Source organism: Pteropus alecto, unplaced genomic scaffold, assembly GCF_000325575.1.
Source record: "Pteropus alecto unplaced genomic scaffold, ASM32557v1 scaffold177, whole genome shotgun sequence".
Lineage (NCBI taxonomy): Eukaryota > Metazoa > Chordata > Mammalia > Chiroptera > Pteropodidae > Pteropus > Pteropus alecto.
In genome coordinates this window covers 5,394,303-5,411,119 of record NW_006442207.1, presented here as the reverse complement: position 1 = coordinate 5,411,119, position 16,817 = coordinate 5,394,303, and the positions used below count along the sequence as shown (strand labels likewise).

General features: G+C 35.7%; 1 protein-coding gene across 10 annotated transcripts in view; it reads left to right on the top strand.

Annotated features, from left to right (window-relative positions):
• Window positions 1-16,817, top strand: part of VTI1A (vesicle transport through interaction with t-SNAREs 1A) — a 324,109-nt gene that overhangs the window by 188,092 nt on the left and 119,200 nt on the right. For 8 of the 10 annotated variants that reach the window (XM_015596331.2, XM_025039166.1, XM_025039168.1 and 5 more), the window contains 2 exons: window positions 3,665-3,735; window positions 4,407-4,468. In XM_015596331.2, the coding sequence (XP_015451817.1) occupies window positions 3,665-3,735; window positions 4,407-4,468 (133 nt within the window). Of the gene's footprint in view, window positions 1-3,664; window positions 3,736-4,406; window positions 4,480-16,817 lie in introns of all 10 variants that reach the window. The other 2 variants (XM_025039169.1, XM_015596333.2) reach the window with 1 other exon arrangement.

Here is a 16,817-nt window from a genome sequence, read left to right as displayed (position 1 = left end):
CTTTTCTTTCTAGGAATTCATTCATCATGCTCATACTGACATGTAGAATTACAGCATACAGCATCCATTTCGAATTTTTATGTTTCCCATGTTTCTTACTCTCAAGAAGATCCTCATACAGTCAACAAGAATTTATAAAATTTATGATTTCTCATATTATTTCAATAGAGGGAGTATAGCTATTCCCATTCTAAAGGCACTCTGAAAGTTTAAAGAACTGAAAACTCCAGACTAGCATATTACATCTACATTTGTGTAAACCTACGAGCTTCTGTTCTTTATTGGTTCTTTTGATGAGTACTGACATCCTAAGTCAAGTTATTCAAGAAAAGTAAACCTAACAATGTTACTAATTTTGTAATGAAATAATCCCTAAATATCTAATACTATTCTGACCAAGGACAATCTATTTTAAAAATAATCTCCTCTATTTTGTTGTGTTGTTTGATTTTGGTTTGATTGGAGTAGGGTAACACATAATGGAAAAAATATACACATAACTTTCTTTGCGTGAATTTTTTTCATTTTATAAGAGTGAGTATTATGTGTTTGGCCTGGAATTTTCTTTGTTAGGGTATTAAAATTAAAGGTAGCAAGTAAGAAATTTTTTTAAAAAATTCTGAGTCCAACAAATATATGTTATTTATGTGTTAAGACCAGGACATGTATGCTCTTGCCAATTTCTCTTGCCATATGGGGTTGGTACTTTGGATGCTGAGTTATATCTTAAGAAGCAAAACGATTGAGGGAGAAATTTATGACTCCTGAAAAGGCCTGAGCTCTTTACCTCTTGTTCCATTGATTCCTTCAGTATCAGACTATAGATCCATTCAGAATGGAGTTTTTATACTGGTGAACCTGACAGATTTGTGGCTCTGTTCCCTGCATTTCAATGTGGACTTCTCCAATGCCGTACTTGATAAGCTTTGAAAGCGAGAATAGATCACAAACCTTTCATGTACTCCATTTTTCACTTCATTTGATTTTCTCGTTGTTTTGTTCCTTTCACAAATACTTACTGGGAACATTACTAGTGATAGACATAATGGTGGTAATAATAAACTAGGAGTAATAATCTCTTATTTCCTATTCATTTGAGGTTACATATTATAATACCATCAATCTTGGTAGGAGAAAATATTGTATAAATAGCATTTTGCTGAAATAACCCCATATTGATGGTGTTCATTAATATTAGAGATTTTAAAGTAAAAAATGAATTAAATTGCTATATTATATTGATTAAAGGAATTCAACATAACGGTAGTACCTAACAGAATGACAGAATTGAATATCGTAGCTGTTATGAAATAAAAGAAAAAATTCAACCCTAGTTGTGTCTTCCCTCTCAACCATTGGTATCATCTTCCAACCTTTATGATGCCTCCACTGGGAACCATACCTCTTATTCAATTTTACCTTAAGGATAAATTGTATGAAGGTAATAATAAAAAGCTAACGTCTATCTGAGAGGAAGTAGTATACTGGGAAGTTATTATACTAGAAAGAATTTTCAGAGTTTATAGATGTCAAAAATGTTTTTATGTTATTGTATTTAAGCCTTTTCTATTATTGGTATTTTCGATTATGAAAGGAATATATAGTACCATTTCTTTTCTGGTATGCTGAGAAATACAACTCTAATGTAACAGCCCTTTAACAGCTAAATCTTCACTACTGGCATGGAAGTTCCTTGAGTGCAAGGGTTTGATCTTATGTACTGGCCATGTCCCCAACATCTATACCTGGCACAGAGCTAGGGACTCAATGATTATTTGTTGAGTGCATTGATTCTCATGTACTATACAATTACATGTATTTGTATGGTGCCCTAAAGCTTTCAAAACATTTTTACTTAGGTTATCTCATTTGGCTATAACAACAATTTTGTGAGAAAGGTAGGACAGATATTTTATTTTGTGAATAAAATTGTAGTTCAAGTGGGTTATGGCAGATCTAGGATAGGAAGAAGTCAAGGTCATAATAGTTCTTTTTTTTTTATATCAATCACCGTCATTCAATAAATGCTTATCGTTATAGGCCAGTCACTGTGCTAAATATTTTAACTGAATTATCTTACTTAATCCTTCTGACAACTCCATGATATAGAATTATCATTATTATCTCCATTTTAGAGGTGAAGAAGATGAGGCACAAGAAAGTTAGGTAACTTGTGCAAGGCCACACAGCTAGTGTCAGCGCTGGAGTTTAGGCTCAAGCAGTGTGAGTTCACAGCCTACACTCTCAATATGGCCTAATCACTGCTCTACAGTTTTTAGGATGTCCTTCTAAAATGTTGGTCAGTATACATACGTGAATCAAGTTACTACCATTGGTGATCATTTAATGACTTAATTTAATTATTTACTGTTATTAAAATGGATGCTCTTTTAATGTTTCTATAAGTTCATAAGCCAGAGATGATTGTTGTAATAGGTTATAGTTGAAGAGATAAGAGAAAAAGAAGTGTGGAATAAGGTAGATAAGTTGCCAAGATTAGGAGAAAGTCAGATTGTCATTCTATTATAGAATAAGGCACCTCTCAGGCGATGGACAATGAGTCTGAAAACAAAGTTTATTCAAGGCAGCTGATTTTTGTGTCAGATATTGTAAAAGATTCTACAGTCTTATAAAAGATTCTGCAGTGAGAGGAGAGCCAGCCAATGCCAACCAGGCAGCAGGGGAAAACCTCACTGGAACTCAGCAGTGTGGCTTTATAATGAATGTTCCCACCTGCCTGTATCAGCATAACAGTTTGGAAGTTCTCTCTCCAGCTTGAGCTCTCCTCAACTACTGGTTAGGGAGTTTACCTCCTCTGTATCAAATATGCACGGTAGCTGAGAACACACTAAACAAGCCCTTGCTTTAAGAGAGCAGAAGCCTAGAGCTGGTTCCACTACCAATAAGCTGCAGTAATTGACAGTATGAGGACTATTTATGTAGGACAAATACATTAAAATTAACATTATTCCAAATGGAGTTTCACTTACATATGCAAAATAGTACAATAATGAAGTAGAAAAGGTAGAGTAGAATCATTAATATTATTTATAACCCGTAAAAACCAAAGGCTGAATTTCATGATGATCATAAAGAAACCATTGGACCTGGACTCTCCATCTTGACAAATAATAAGCTGAGGTGGCCTTGGACAAGTCATAGAACCTCTAAATTATCATTGCCGTGTTAGTCATATGCTATAGGTTGAATTTTAAGTCACATCTCATCATACCTAAGTTAAATAGGTAAAGTTATCAAATGCTTTTTTTTTGTTTTTAGCCTGTAGTGGCTAATTTTTTTTCCTATTTTTTTTTTTTTTACCACATCTACTTCCCCGCTTTCCCCTACCCCCTTGCCCGCTACCCTCTGTTCATTTGCCCCGTTTGTTTGCTGTTTTAGGTTTGTATCCCACATATAAGTGATATCATGTAGTTTTCAACTTTTTCTGTCTGGCTTATTTCACTTAGCATGATTATCTCAAGGTCCATCCATGTTGTTGCAAATGGCAGTATTTTTCAAGTACATGACTTGAAATGTGTGTCTGATGTATAATATACACTTAACTTAATATTAATTCTGAACCCGTTGTCATTTTAATACTTCTGAAGGTTATTCTCACTTGCCCCCAAAGTCATCTTTTCTTACTCAAGTTTCTTTTCCATAGAGCAAATTGGCCAGGAGATGTTGGAAAACCTCAGTCATGACAGAGAAAAAATACAGAGAGCACGTGAAAGAGTAAGTAGAAGTTTTTTCACAAATTCAGTAAATGATAAGACATAAAATCAAGGGTCTTTAGCACATGCGTACACAGTAACAATTACATAGATGTAAGTATATTTAAAAATGGCTAAGGTGACAGAAGGATGTAGGGCCCGAGGAAAGGGGAAAAAGAGTGTGGGATGGAGTAAGACTATCCTGAGATTTTATGCCCCCATCCTGAAATGTCCCTGCATAGATATATTATTTAGGTCTATAGCTGAGAAAAAGGTCATCGAGGGAGATTTTGGAGTATGTCAGGTCTTTTAGAGTGAAAGCTAAGAACATTGACCTCATTCTCCCTAAATTCATTTTGCTTCCATTTATATTACTAGGACTTTGCTCATTCATAAATTGGAAACAAAATAATGACCAATATACATTAAACTTTATCAGCTTGTGAGATATTTGCTTTTATATCCAGTTCAAGTATCCCATTTAAAACTTCTGAAATTCTTTGTTACATGTGATTTTCTAAATCTAAGAATTTTCAGAGATTGTATAGGTGTTAAAAAATGTATTTTAGCGTACATAGCAATTTTTTATGAATTGGATTGTCTATCATAAAAGGAAATTATTATTTGCCAGTGCACTTGAAAAATAATCAAGTTGCTTGAAGTTTTGTTTCAACGCCGCTCTTCTCCTCCTAGCTTCGGGAAACAGATGCTAACTTGGGGAAAAGCTCCAGGGTTCTGACAGGGATGTTGCGAAGGTAAGAGCAAGGTAGGGACGCATCTTCCTCTCTCTTTGTTTTTTTAACTGTGTTTTTCATCTTGTTGCAATTGGGCATTTTCCATGCATGCAAGTTTCTGCTCTTAGTACCGTGTCGAGACCTTTTTGAAATGACAGCACCGATATTAACTCTTGTTTGGACAAGGGCACATACTGAGTACCTTAGATTACGGAGAAGGTGTGAGCTAAAGGGGTTACCTCAAGCTACAGAAAAAAATTAGGGTTAGACGTGAAGTATTTTTTTCATTGCCTGAGGAAGGCGCCGTGAGCCGAGTGACTTTATTTTCTACTTTGATAACTTCCTTCTTATAGCGGGAATGCGGGCCTGTGGTATCAAGAGCACACTTGGTCTGAGCTCTGCTCTATGTTGCCTTGTTTTCATTCCTTTTTGAAGAGACACTGTTTGGGGAAACATTTTGATTTTATGTATACTTAAAGATGGTTTTGGAAATTTAAAGAGTATCTGAATAATCTGAATTCACGTGTGCGAGCAAACACATGTTAATGTTTTATACGTGTAACTAACCTTTGATTGATGGAGAATATTAGGGAGAGTTTGAAAATAAATGAATGAATACAGGTAATATTCTATATTTTGCATTTTTCGGAGGGGAGTGAAAATTTTTTGGCTGGTATGAAAATTGGAGCCATTTTTTACCTAGGTAGATTCAGCATGGAATTATTTTGCATTCAGAATTTACCAACTAAGAGTATCATCTAGCATAACCTTCAGTTTTGAACTGTGGATGGAAATGTGAATGGAGAAAGTTGGGAATTGCTGCTATAATAGTTTAATTAGAATTTGAAAAAAGAGGATCTTTTTTTCTCATTGATACTATAGAAACAATCATTTGAAAGTAAGTAAAGTCTTCTCTGATCATGTATTCATGGGGTGGTAATTTGCTAAAAGTATGTTTGCTGCGTCAGAGATGGATTGCATGAGAACCAATCAGAGGTATAGCTGTTGAGTCTCCAAAGGTGGATGTGATTCCTCTATCAGGCAGATCAGTAGCAAGTCTAAATAAAGTTCCTGGGACACTTCCAGCCTGCGCTGACCTAAGGCTACATGCCCCTCCCTTCCTGCAAACACAGTCCCAATTCAGAACCATAAACCACCAAATCCTCTGATTAAGAGTAGTATGTAAATGACCTAGAAAAACTCAAAATCCACAGAGAAGTGGCGAATGAAAGGAATGCTTCAGTGCCTATAGACAATAAAAAAGAAAAAAAGGAAACAGCTCTCCATGACTTCCCTGAGAGAGCCCTGCGATGTGAGCTGTAACGAATATTCTGCATGTGTCTCCATTTTGTCAAATCTCATTAAAGAGTCATCCTGCTTTATGTCAATTGAGCTGTCCAGAAATCATTCATCATTTTTAGTGTAAAAAAAAATCATGTGGTTATTTAAATAATATCATATTAATGTTAAAGTTCAGCTGTCATTTAATGGTATGGCTTAATCAGATGTAGCATTTAGGAAAAATAGTTTATTCGGGCTCTACGTGGCTTTCAGGTTGGCAGATTCAAATAAGGATTTATGAGTTTCTGAACCAGTGTATTTCTGTCCATGTTTCTGCTTGATGTACCTCACCCTTTTGTGCAGGACACTGCAGACACTTATTTCAGCAAATAAAGCATCTCCTCATATTGCGTTTGAATAAATTTGCAAGTCATTTAGAGAGGGTGAAACACAAACAACTCCCGCGACCTTTGACTGGGCTTTCTTTAGGGAAATCATACTAACATGGTTGATTCAAAAGCCTACTGGAGAAAATTACTCCGCTGAAGTCTGCTTGGGGTTCTCTTTGTAGGCAAACTCAGTCAATCACTGACTCATCACCTTTGGGGATCTGTCTAGAGTGTGAACAGAAATAAAATCCCTAGGCGGACATCACCTTGCTATGTCTGCACCAAGGAAACTCTTATGTCCACCTGTGCATGTTGGTGACTGTTTTTTACTAGGTTATAACTGGAATCTTGGTATCAGCCGAGGTATCCAGGTACTTTTAATTAATACTGCAACCTGAATCTTTGGGAACCAAATGCAGACGGTGGCTTTGTTTTAGTTTCTGAATACTATCCCACATAATATACGATTTCTTTTAGACTTGGGAAAAGGCAAAAATATTTTACCCAGTTCTTTATTATTTTTTATTATTCCCTGGAAAAACAGTGTCTAGATAAATGGAACCAGGGTTGATGTGCCAAAGTCTTTTATTTAATGCTCTGATTTTGCTTCCTCTGTTCGATCCCTCCCATCTACATGCCGTTGGTCACTTCCTGCACTGGTGAGGTTTGTTTCAGAAGGAGAAGTCACATTCTCTTATCAAATTGCACGGCTACATCATGCTTCTTATTTAAGAAAAGTTGTAATATTGAGCTGTGTACTCTGTCATCTTCACAAATGTATAAAGGAAATGAATATCCTCTCTGTGAGCTGTAGGTGTTGACTTGCATACAACATAAGCTAACTTATTTTCACCTGATAAATTCTGTATGACTGAGAATAGGTAAATATTCTACAATACACCAAATCAAGGAATCATTTTATTTAAATGAAAGAATGGTGATGATTTTTTAATTTTTTAAATTTAGATTGCTTTTAAATGTGTGACATCAACGGAAATGTCATGACATGGCCCCTCATTTGGGTCATTTTTCTTATAGCGATTAATCTATTCTGAAGACAGGTGAAACCAATGTTTCATCAATGCCAAAGTCTGTATATAAACACACCCGATTATGTGTAAAACTGACCAATAACAGATAGGAAATAAAATGAGTAAGTGGCAGTCACTGCCATTTATACTTCTTAATCTTTTATTAACTTCAAAGGAGGTTTTTTTAAAAATCTATTTCTTTCCTTTTTTCCTTCCTTCTTTCCTTTCTTTTTTTCCACTTATTCACTTTCTCAGTAAATACTTAATGCCTATATACAAGACCTCAGGGATCCTCAGTTTGACTCCTGACTTCACAGTGCTTCAGTCTGGTAGAGAATGGGTACATATAAAATGCTGTGGGAATTCGTAAAATTATCTAATCCTCAAGGAATCTGTCGAAGATTCTATAACTCCAGTTCATCCTTACTGGTCATTAAAAAGGAATACCAGGAAAACAAATAACCAATAGAAAATATTATTTCAAAAGCTGTAAAATCACCATATTTGGGGGAAAGTAGAAAAATAGATGATATGGAATCATAACAGAAACAGATACTGAAAGGAGCTGAATTATGCTGAAAATATTGAGACATATCGAGCTTAGTGAGATAGCAACTGATTTAACCAACATAAATTATTTGTACAACTACACTATATTACTAAAAGAGAAAACAAATTGGCCTATTCAAAATTATAATAGTAAAACAGACATCAAAATACAGATATAGCTAATTTCCTGTATTTTTCTTGCCTTGACATAAGATAGAGAGCTACCTAGAGACACAGTGTTCATTTCCTGACACTGTAGACAGTTTAAATAAAGTGGTATTCAGATAATAATGAAAATGGTCGTGAAACAAATGACTATTCATGTGGTGATTGGGGCCAAAGAAATGGATTTTTCATTAACTCACTAAATTTAATTATTATATTGGTCATGTTAAAGTATCACAACTAACATCGAGAGGCTTAAATGTTGCTCTTCATATATTTGCATGTATGCGTGTGTTTATGTGTTTTTCCCTATACATTTGACTGGGAGGTCTTATTAGATCAAAAAGTGCTGGTTTTGTTGCTTTGGTAGAGTGACAGGTAAAACATCTGGAAAACTTAAATATACTGTCAGAATAATTCCTAAGGGTAAGTATACCAGAAATACCGATGTCAGATCTATAAACAACAGAAATATAATTTTTTAAATAAACAGGTTTATCCTTAAAGAAATAGGCCATGACTGGATTTTTTTAAAATCTTCTTTAAAAATGTATTCTTTTTCCTATCTCATTTTGCCTAGGAAACACTTTGTTATATTTTAATTGTTCTTATTACAATGTCTGAAAATTCAATAGCGAAGAGTTTTCAAGACTTGTGAGAAAAATGTCCTTGAGAATTTACTCTCTCTATGCACCGAAAATGTATATATTCTCTCGAAGTACCTTGCATTTACATTTTCACTTTTCTCTGTTTATCTCATTCCTCTTTCTCGGCCTGTTTTTACTAGTGATGAACATGGGCCCTGACCTGAAATTAGTATAGCAAAATCTTAACCTCTAAGAAATTCTTGAGCTTTTAATCAAGTGCTTATTCTTTCAGAAGAAAATGATTGAATTTGCTGCAGATTCTTTAGACGTAGATTTAGGATCTGAGCTTAGAATAATGCTACAAAGAGAATTAAAAAGAAAAAAATCTTGGTCCTTTTTGTGTGAGTAAATTTATTACTGTACACTTGGCTCATTGCCTTTGTCCTATAGCCTCTTCAAGGCTGACATGGGTGATGTTTTTACCAAACTAAAGAAGGGCTTTGGATTTCTTTATGTATGTTTCTCTTTAATAACATTCTTGTAGCTTTAAACATAGAATTTTGGTCCTGTTTCAGATATTCGGATGCAGCATCTAAAGTTATCAATGATAACTCTATAGCTGCCCTAAGTCTGTGCCTGACCCTAATCATACTTTATACATATTATATGATTTAATCCTTAAGAACCCTATGAAGGAAGCATCATAGCCCCATTTTACAGATGAGAATAACTATACTTAGTGAAGTAAACTATCCATAGTGACATTCATAGAAAGGTACAGAATATATATATATATTGTCACATGTAACTACATAGTTCAAGGGCAGAAGCAGCTTCAAACACAATGGAATATAAGGGTTCAAACCGTGTCATCAGGACCAGGTGCTGCTTTTCCATCCTCAGCTCGCTTGTCTGTAGGTTTCATCTTTTATCGGAGTTTCTCCTTGTGGAGACACAGCTTCTGATAGCCCTCTCAGAGACACTCACTGAATATAGCAAGTTTTTCTTCCCAGTAGTTCCAAGAAAAATCATAGCAGGGAGTATTATTGGTTCTGGGTGTCTCTGGTTAGGTAAAAATCCCATCTATGTCTGATCCGATGTTTTATCCCTGGGACCTCATGCAAGAGATGGACGCACAGACCGAGAATGGACAAATAATACTTCCCTCGGAAAAATCTAGGGCTTTTACTAAAAAGGGGAATAAATACTGGGTGGACAAAAACAACAGATGTTATCCTTAGACTGTTCCAGATGAACTTTGAGATATACTCCGGATCTCAGGCGCAATACCACTCCCAACATCAAGCCTTCGGCAGTCTGTCTCCCAGCCAGAAAAGGTCTGCCTTTACTTCACAGGAGTTTGTACCTCTCACGAGGCACTAACATCTTCTGCTTCACGTTGTGTATATTGTGGTTATTAGGGCCTATGTCTAGATTTTCTTCCAGGCCTTTTTTACCTCCTACCTCATCCCCAAAAGGCTTTTAGACCATCCCCCCACAATATTGTGCAACCAGCCGAAATAAATAGAAGAGGATATTCGAGTGAAAGAAAAATAAAAAAGCCAGGGAACCACTCTAGTACCCCGAAGCATGGACGTTCAACAAACTCCTATGTGGATATCCAGACAGGTTGAAATGTCCTGCCTGTATGCAACGCAGGAAATACAGTCAGGATCACAGTGTTTTATAAAATGAAAATAACCTTTAGTTGAGGTCAAACATAGCCTTTCTTGCCACCGAGACAGGCCATTGACAGAATGGTTACTGGGAGGTGGTGACATTTCTCCTGGCACATCCTTACTTTGAAGGGCATGAGGAGTTTCTGTACGACCAGTTCTCTCTGGGGTCCTCAGGTCTGAATTGTAAGCGGCTCGCCGTCAGGAGCCTGGTGGCATTTAGCACCAGGCCATGTTACCCTGGCACAGGCCTGGTCAATGAGTAATCTCTGGAAGGATGGCTAAGAATAGTTTCAGAGTTGCTATCTAGGTTCACATGTAATTTAGTTGAAACCCTGCAGGTTTTTCTCTATTGCACTTTGTCTACAATGTAAACATGTTCATTCAAAGATAAAATAAGTGACTTCACAGTAACAGAATATTTTTGTCCATTATTTAATCACAATAGAAAAGCATCTTATATTTTTTCTCGGTTGTGAGCCACAATTTGACCTAATTCTTGAATTACCTTTCTTTTATGATTTTTCCTTTTTTCCTCGGGATCCATGCCATCCTCTAATGCGATGTGGGGTGGGAGGGTGCCCTTTACCTTCGCCGTCAATGCCGTCTTTGAACACAGCCTTGAGCTTGTTAACTAGAAGCAAGGAGCCCTAGGCCTTCCTTATAAACAAGTAAAGGAGCCTTCAGCCCCCCTTGTAAATGGCTATTTATTAACATATACCATCACCAAACAACGTTTTACAATCCCAGGCCCCCACACCATTACACCACTGTCTGCTCCATTGTAAATTGAGGGAGGCCTTCGGCCATCTGTTTCATTAAATGCCAGAGGCAGTGAACAATATCTGAACTTCATAAAGCGAGTGTCAGGGCTTCTCTCTCCACAAATCTCCCCCTTCTTCTGCTGCTGCCACTGCCGCCACCACCACCACCACCACCACCACCATATTTTTTTGTTTGAACGCTCACATTGTAAAGTAGTGTATTCACACATCAATTTTAAAAGGCTCGCTGTGTTATAAGATGGGACAAAGGGAGCTCAGTAACAGCTCATGCACAGTGCAGGTGGTCGAGCTAGCTGCTACCCAGATCAAAAGTCAAACAACTGTGAATCTTCTTTTAAAAGTGCAGTTAGGGAGACAAGGCAAGGCTTATCTGCACAAACAAGAACGAGTTATAGATATACATCACAAATGCAGGAGGACAAAAAGGGGTTTCATAATCTTGCAGGATAAGAAAACTTTCTAATGCTGACAATTTTGAGAGTATCTCTGGAATATGTAGCTTGTTAAGTTTCTTTTTTTTTTTTCTTGGTTTCTTTCTTTTTTACTTTTTTCTTTTTTAATTAGTCTTTTATTGTGCGGCGATTGATAATTATTATTTATGTTTTGGTGCTGTTCCGAAAGTAGCTAAGATTTTTTTTTTAAGCCACCTTGGGGGCAGGAAATGGCTCCTTTTCATGGCTGCATTTTATTTTTCAACAGCATTTAAGGACAGACTCCTATTTATACCACACAAGCAGTTTTGTCTGTTGTAAACAAAGTAAGTGGCTGGGAATTGTGCTTTCCCAGAAATGTTTTCCAGGGAAGCCATAATAAGAAACAACTGTGTACATCTTGAGACTTTGTCATCTAGGCATGAAGAAAGAATTCTTTGCTTTTATGGGGGAAAAAAACACTTTGTAAAGAAATATATTCACTATCGCAAAGTATAATTCAAGCATTTGTTAAATTCTAAAATTTGGCACCTTACTAGTATCAATTGAGGTTGTTTTCCTTTTTTTTTTTTTTTACTTTAAATTGTCTCTAACATTTTCAATAAGAAGTTGAAGTGACGGGAGGTATATAATCATTTTCTTAACCTCAATATCATATTTTAAAGTTAGTGACTTCTTTTGCAGTTATGTGAAAGACTTTGAAACTAAGTATGACTATCAATGGGGAAAATGCTCAAAAAGTATATTTTATAAAAAATTTTAAAAAGAGAGTTGATGAGGCTCGGAATTATGAAAGAATGGTTGGTACCCAGGTTTCCTGTACAATTATAGTTTACCTAGGAAAAACCACTCTACTTTCCATCTTCTGAAACCTTAATGATTCTGTGATGAAAAAAAAAAATCGGCTTTTCAATTCTCAAGTTAGTTAAAAGTATCTGAATCAGGCTTCCAAGTGCTTTTATGAGACTACACTCTCTGTCTCCAGGCATAGGGTGACAGTCACTGGCTGGGGTGGGCTTCCCAGAGTCTCTGAACCACTGGAGTTCTTAGAAAATTTTTGAATATGTGTGTATGTGCACCTTTCTGGGAATTTTTCATAATATGTTTAAGAGTCCGTGACCAACTCCAAACAAGTTGAGAAAAGAAGCATTGTTCCAGAACTGTGTACAATATCCTAGCTAAATACCTCTTAATTACTTTGATATGCTGGCTCATTTGAAATCTGTCAGTCTACCAGAAACACTTATTTTGAATTTTCCACAAAGTTTAACAAGAAACTCTGCAAGAATACCTTCTTTGGGAAATCAGATCATGTATCAAAAATAAGTCCTTAAAGACAATCAAAACAATTAAAATTTATTCTACAGGGCCTTCTGGTTTATAGGACATATTTACATGCATAATTTCATTTAACATAATCATCCTAAGGACTCTATGAATTAGTATTGCCATTATTATCCTTATGTTGTAGATCATTGAGACCTACAGAAGCTGAGTCTTGTCCAAGGCCATTCCACCAACATGGAGAAAACTTGGACCAATACCCAGTTCTTAGCAGTCTCTTAGCAATAACAGCAGCAGCAATCTTCTTCAACAACAAATGTTTAATGTTTTTGTATAAAAAGGAATATGTTAGGCATCAGAGATTCAACAAACTCAGTGCTCTGCTCCCAAGTAGCTTAATATTTTTAAGAAACAACAATATATAGTGGCTTGTATAGTAAGCAAGAGATAACTGCAGTAGGCCATGACAGGAAGGAGTAATTCTTAGGGCCTGTGGTCAGGTAAGACTATAGAGGAGATAGCAAGTATCCGGTCCTAAAAGTTACTGCCTCATTCTCAGCCCACACATGGGGGATGCTGCTTCCCTTTTTATGGCAGCTTCAGGGTATAACTCCCAGTAGAAAAATTTGCATGCTGGGAGATGGTGTTAGAAAGATCTGTTTGTCCACAACTGTGTCAGAGGTACATAGGAAGTTAACAAACAACTTGTGACTGCACCTGCTCATAAAGTAAATATAATCCAAGGCTTATTGAGAATTTTTTTAATTGCAATGGCTTTAAGAGTTTCTTCAAACAAATTAGAAAGGCTTGAAGTCACCTAAATGTTCTAATTGTAAACAATTATGAAAAACCTTTTCATATGTTTTACCCCAATTTCAGAAAGATTTTGAGAATTTAACCTTCTTAACTAAAATTACATATTTTTATGTAACTTTTATGGCCTCTGAAATTATACTGCATGTTGACTAGACCTACTATACATATGATTTACGAATAGATGCAAAGAATATTGGCAGAGTACATGGATTATTTTATTGTAGCATATTAATTATTGAATTAGTGTATAATTTTAAAAAACTGAATTTTTTCATATATTCCAATTAAATCTTTCTCATCAACTGAGCTTATAGAAATTTGGTTAGTAGAAAACTTGCCCAGCCAATAAAGAAAAGCATTCATTTTCTATTATGTATACATGATCTGAAGCCCTAGTCTTTTAGGTCTTTTAATCTGTTTGTTCAAGGCCAAGCCATTTATGTGGATAATTTTTAAAGCTTCTGTATAAAAAAAAAAAAAAAAAAAGAACATTTTATTTATTCACTGGGGTTTTTATGTGCCTTGAAATTGCATAGATAAAGTATTTTCAAGCTCATGGATCTGGAGGAGATAAAAGGTCTCTTATTTTATAAGGCTTTATGTAAGCTTTTCAGATGTACAGTTTTCTCGTGGCTAGAATTTTTTAAATAAAACATTATTTCACTATTATAATTGGAGTTTGATGTGGGCATCTTTTTTTCTTCCCTGAATTACATGTTAAATTATGCGTTTAAGATCATTTTTATTACGTTTTACCTTCTGTATTTTAATAATTCTCTTGTTGGAGAAAATAATTTACTAATCCTCATTTTTAGTACTGGGCAACTATTTAATGTGACTAAGAGTCTCTCCCCCTCCCCCCGCCCCCACCCTCAATAATCAGATTTAAGAGACAAGGAATGAAAGACACAACTTGGTTTTCTAACATATCAGTATTATTTACCTCCCCATCATTAAGAAATTGTGCTAAGCCTAGAAGACTGTGGAAAGGAAAAGAAGAGGCATTTTTTAAATCTCAGGCAACTGGACCCGGTCCAGATTCTGGGTGAACATTAACTGCTGTTAGCTCTGCCATGCCAGGGCCAAGAAACAGCTTTTGCTGGCTGGAGCATTCCCAAGCTATCACGGCCATCAGACAGGTGGGGAATAAATATTGTAGAACGGTGGGACATTTGAAGCGCAAGCTCCTGATCCCCAGGACTCAATTTGGAGAGGCTTCAATTGGAGCAAACAGGTGTTCCTGGGAGGAACTGTCATCAGGTGGCTGGGGGGTTGCCATTCTTTCACACACATAAAAAGTTTCCCTTCCTTCTGCCCACAGGAAAATTAGAATTAACTACAGCTTTTTCTTTTGAAATGGAAAAAGAGAAATAAAAATATGGCACCAAGTTTTGGCTCCAACTGGATTTCCATGGAGCCTGTAATCTAGAATGGATGATGAGAATTCTTGAAGCAAAGCACCCTTATAGTTTTCAGCACTGGAAATGCTGTAAAAACTGAATGAATGCAAAGAATCTTTTGACCAAAGGTGGTAGCTATAAAATGGAATAGACTTTTCTTCTGCTACTCATTTGTTTATTTATGAAATGCTTATTTCATGAGCACTTGCAATTTTCTAAACACGAGGCTAAGTGCTAGGAATAGAGTGTAAAACAGGAAAAGGCCCTGCCTTGAAGGTGCTTAGCTTAAGTTGTAATAATAGTAATTTGTCAGAACCTGGACTTGAACCTGACTGGTCTTGGGGAAAGTGTGGATAGTAGTTTCTGGCATCAGATTTTTTTTCTGTAATGTCACCATATAGAAGATATGACTAACATACCTTGTAAGACATTCTTTTTAAATTGTATTTTCCTATAAAACATAAAATAGTAATATTAAATGAAATTTTTAGAAGAAAATATTACTTTTAATCCCTCTACCTTGAAACAACTGCTCCCTTAATGCAGTCTTTCGGGCACAATCCATGTGCAATGTTATATTTTTTTCTCGCTTAGTTCTGTATCATAAATATATGTTTAAGTTTCCACATAATCTTCATAATTGTATTTTTCGTGATTTAAAAAATTGAATAATAAGTTTTTTTAAGGCTGTTATTTTGTAGGAAAAAAATTAAAACTCTATCAAGAAATGGGGAGAATGTTATTCATAATCACACTGGTAAAAGGGAGAAAGTTTTGTCATATTTCATTCCGGTCTTTTTCTATTTATCTTTCTATGTGTTTTATTTATATATTTGAAATCATGCAATATATGCAACTGCAAATTGCATTAAGGTTATATGGAAAGCATTTTCCCATGCCATTAAAAACTCTTTGTAATTCTCATTTATAGCAGTTGTGTAATATTCTCTCATAGAAATATTTTCCTTTATGTGAAAACACAAGTTTTTTCTAGCTATACATTGAAGCTCTGTGTCCTCATTCATAGATTATTCTAGTTTCTTAGTGTGGCATCCTTGAAGAGAATAAGTGCTCATCTACTTTATGATTTCCTCATTCTTGAGTTTCTAATTTTCTAATCTTGTAGTCAGCTGGAATATATCATCAAGTAACTTTTTCAATAAAAGTATGATTTCGATACACAGATGGTCCCCCGACTTATGATGGTTTGACCTAGGATTTTTCAACTTTACAATGATGAAAAGGTATATGCATTCAGTAGAAACCATATTTTGAATTTTGAATTTTGATCTTTTCCTGGGCTAACGATCGCAGTATGACACTCTCTGGAGATGCCGAGTGTCAGCAGTGAGCCTCAGTTCCCAGTCAGCCACGTGGTCATGAGGATAAAAAACCGATACTCTACAGTGTGCTGTGTTACCAGCATTTTTTTTTTTGCATATCATGTTTTGTGTTTTCTCATCCCATATGGCCACAGAATGCCCGTCTGTGTCTCCTGCTTTAAAATAATTGCCCAACTGTGGACTAGCATAAGTGTTCTGAGCATGTTTAAGGTAGGCTAGGCTGAACTATGATGTCCAGTAGGTTAGGTGTATTAAATGCATTTTCATCTTATATTTTCAATTTACTGTGAGTTTATTGGGACTAACCCCGTCATAAGTCGAGGAGCATCTTAGTCTGATCCTCACATATAAAGAAACTGCCACCACTGCATATGCGTGACACGGACATTTGTATGTATCTACGTATATTGGGCTAGGTATGCTTTTTTCACATCCTACCTTCTTAAGAATCTATAGATGTTGAGCTACTATTTTCTAGCATTTAGTGTTTTAGATCAGCAGAAGGGTAGACCAATTTATGGAACTCTATAGTAACATGTCTTTAGGTTTTGTTTCTTTGGGTTTAGTTTTCTAAATCTTTGGAATTGAACTTTAGAATTGAATGCTCTACACAGGATGTGTCTATATGAATCT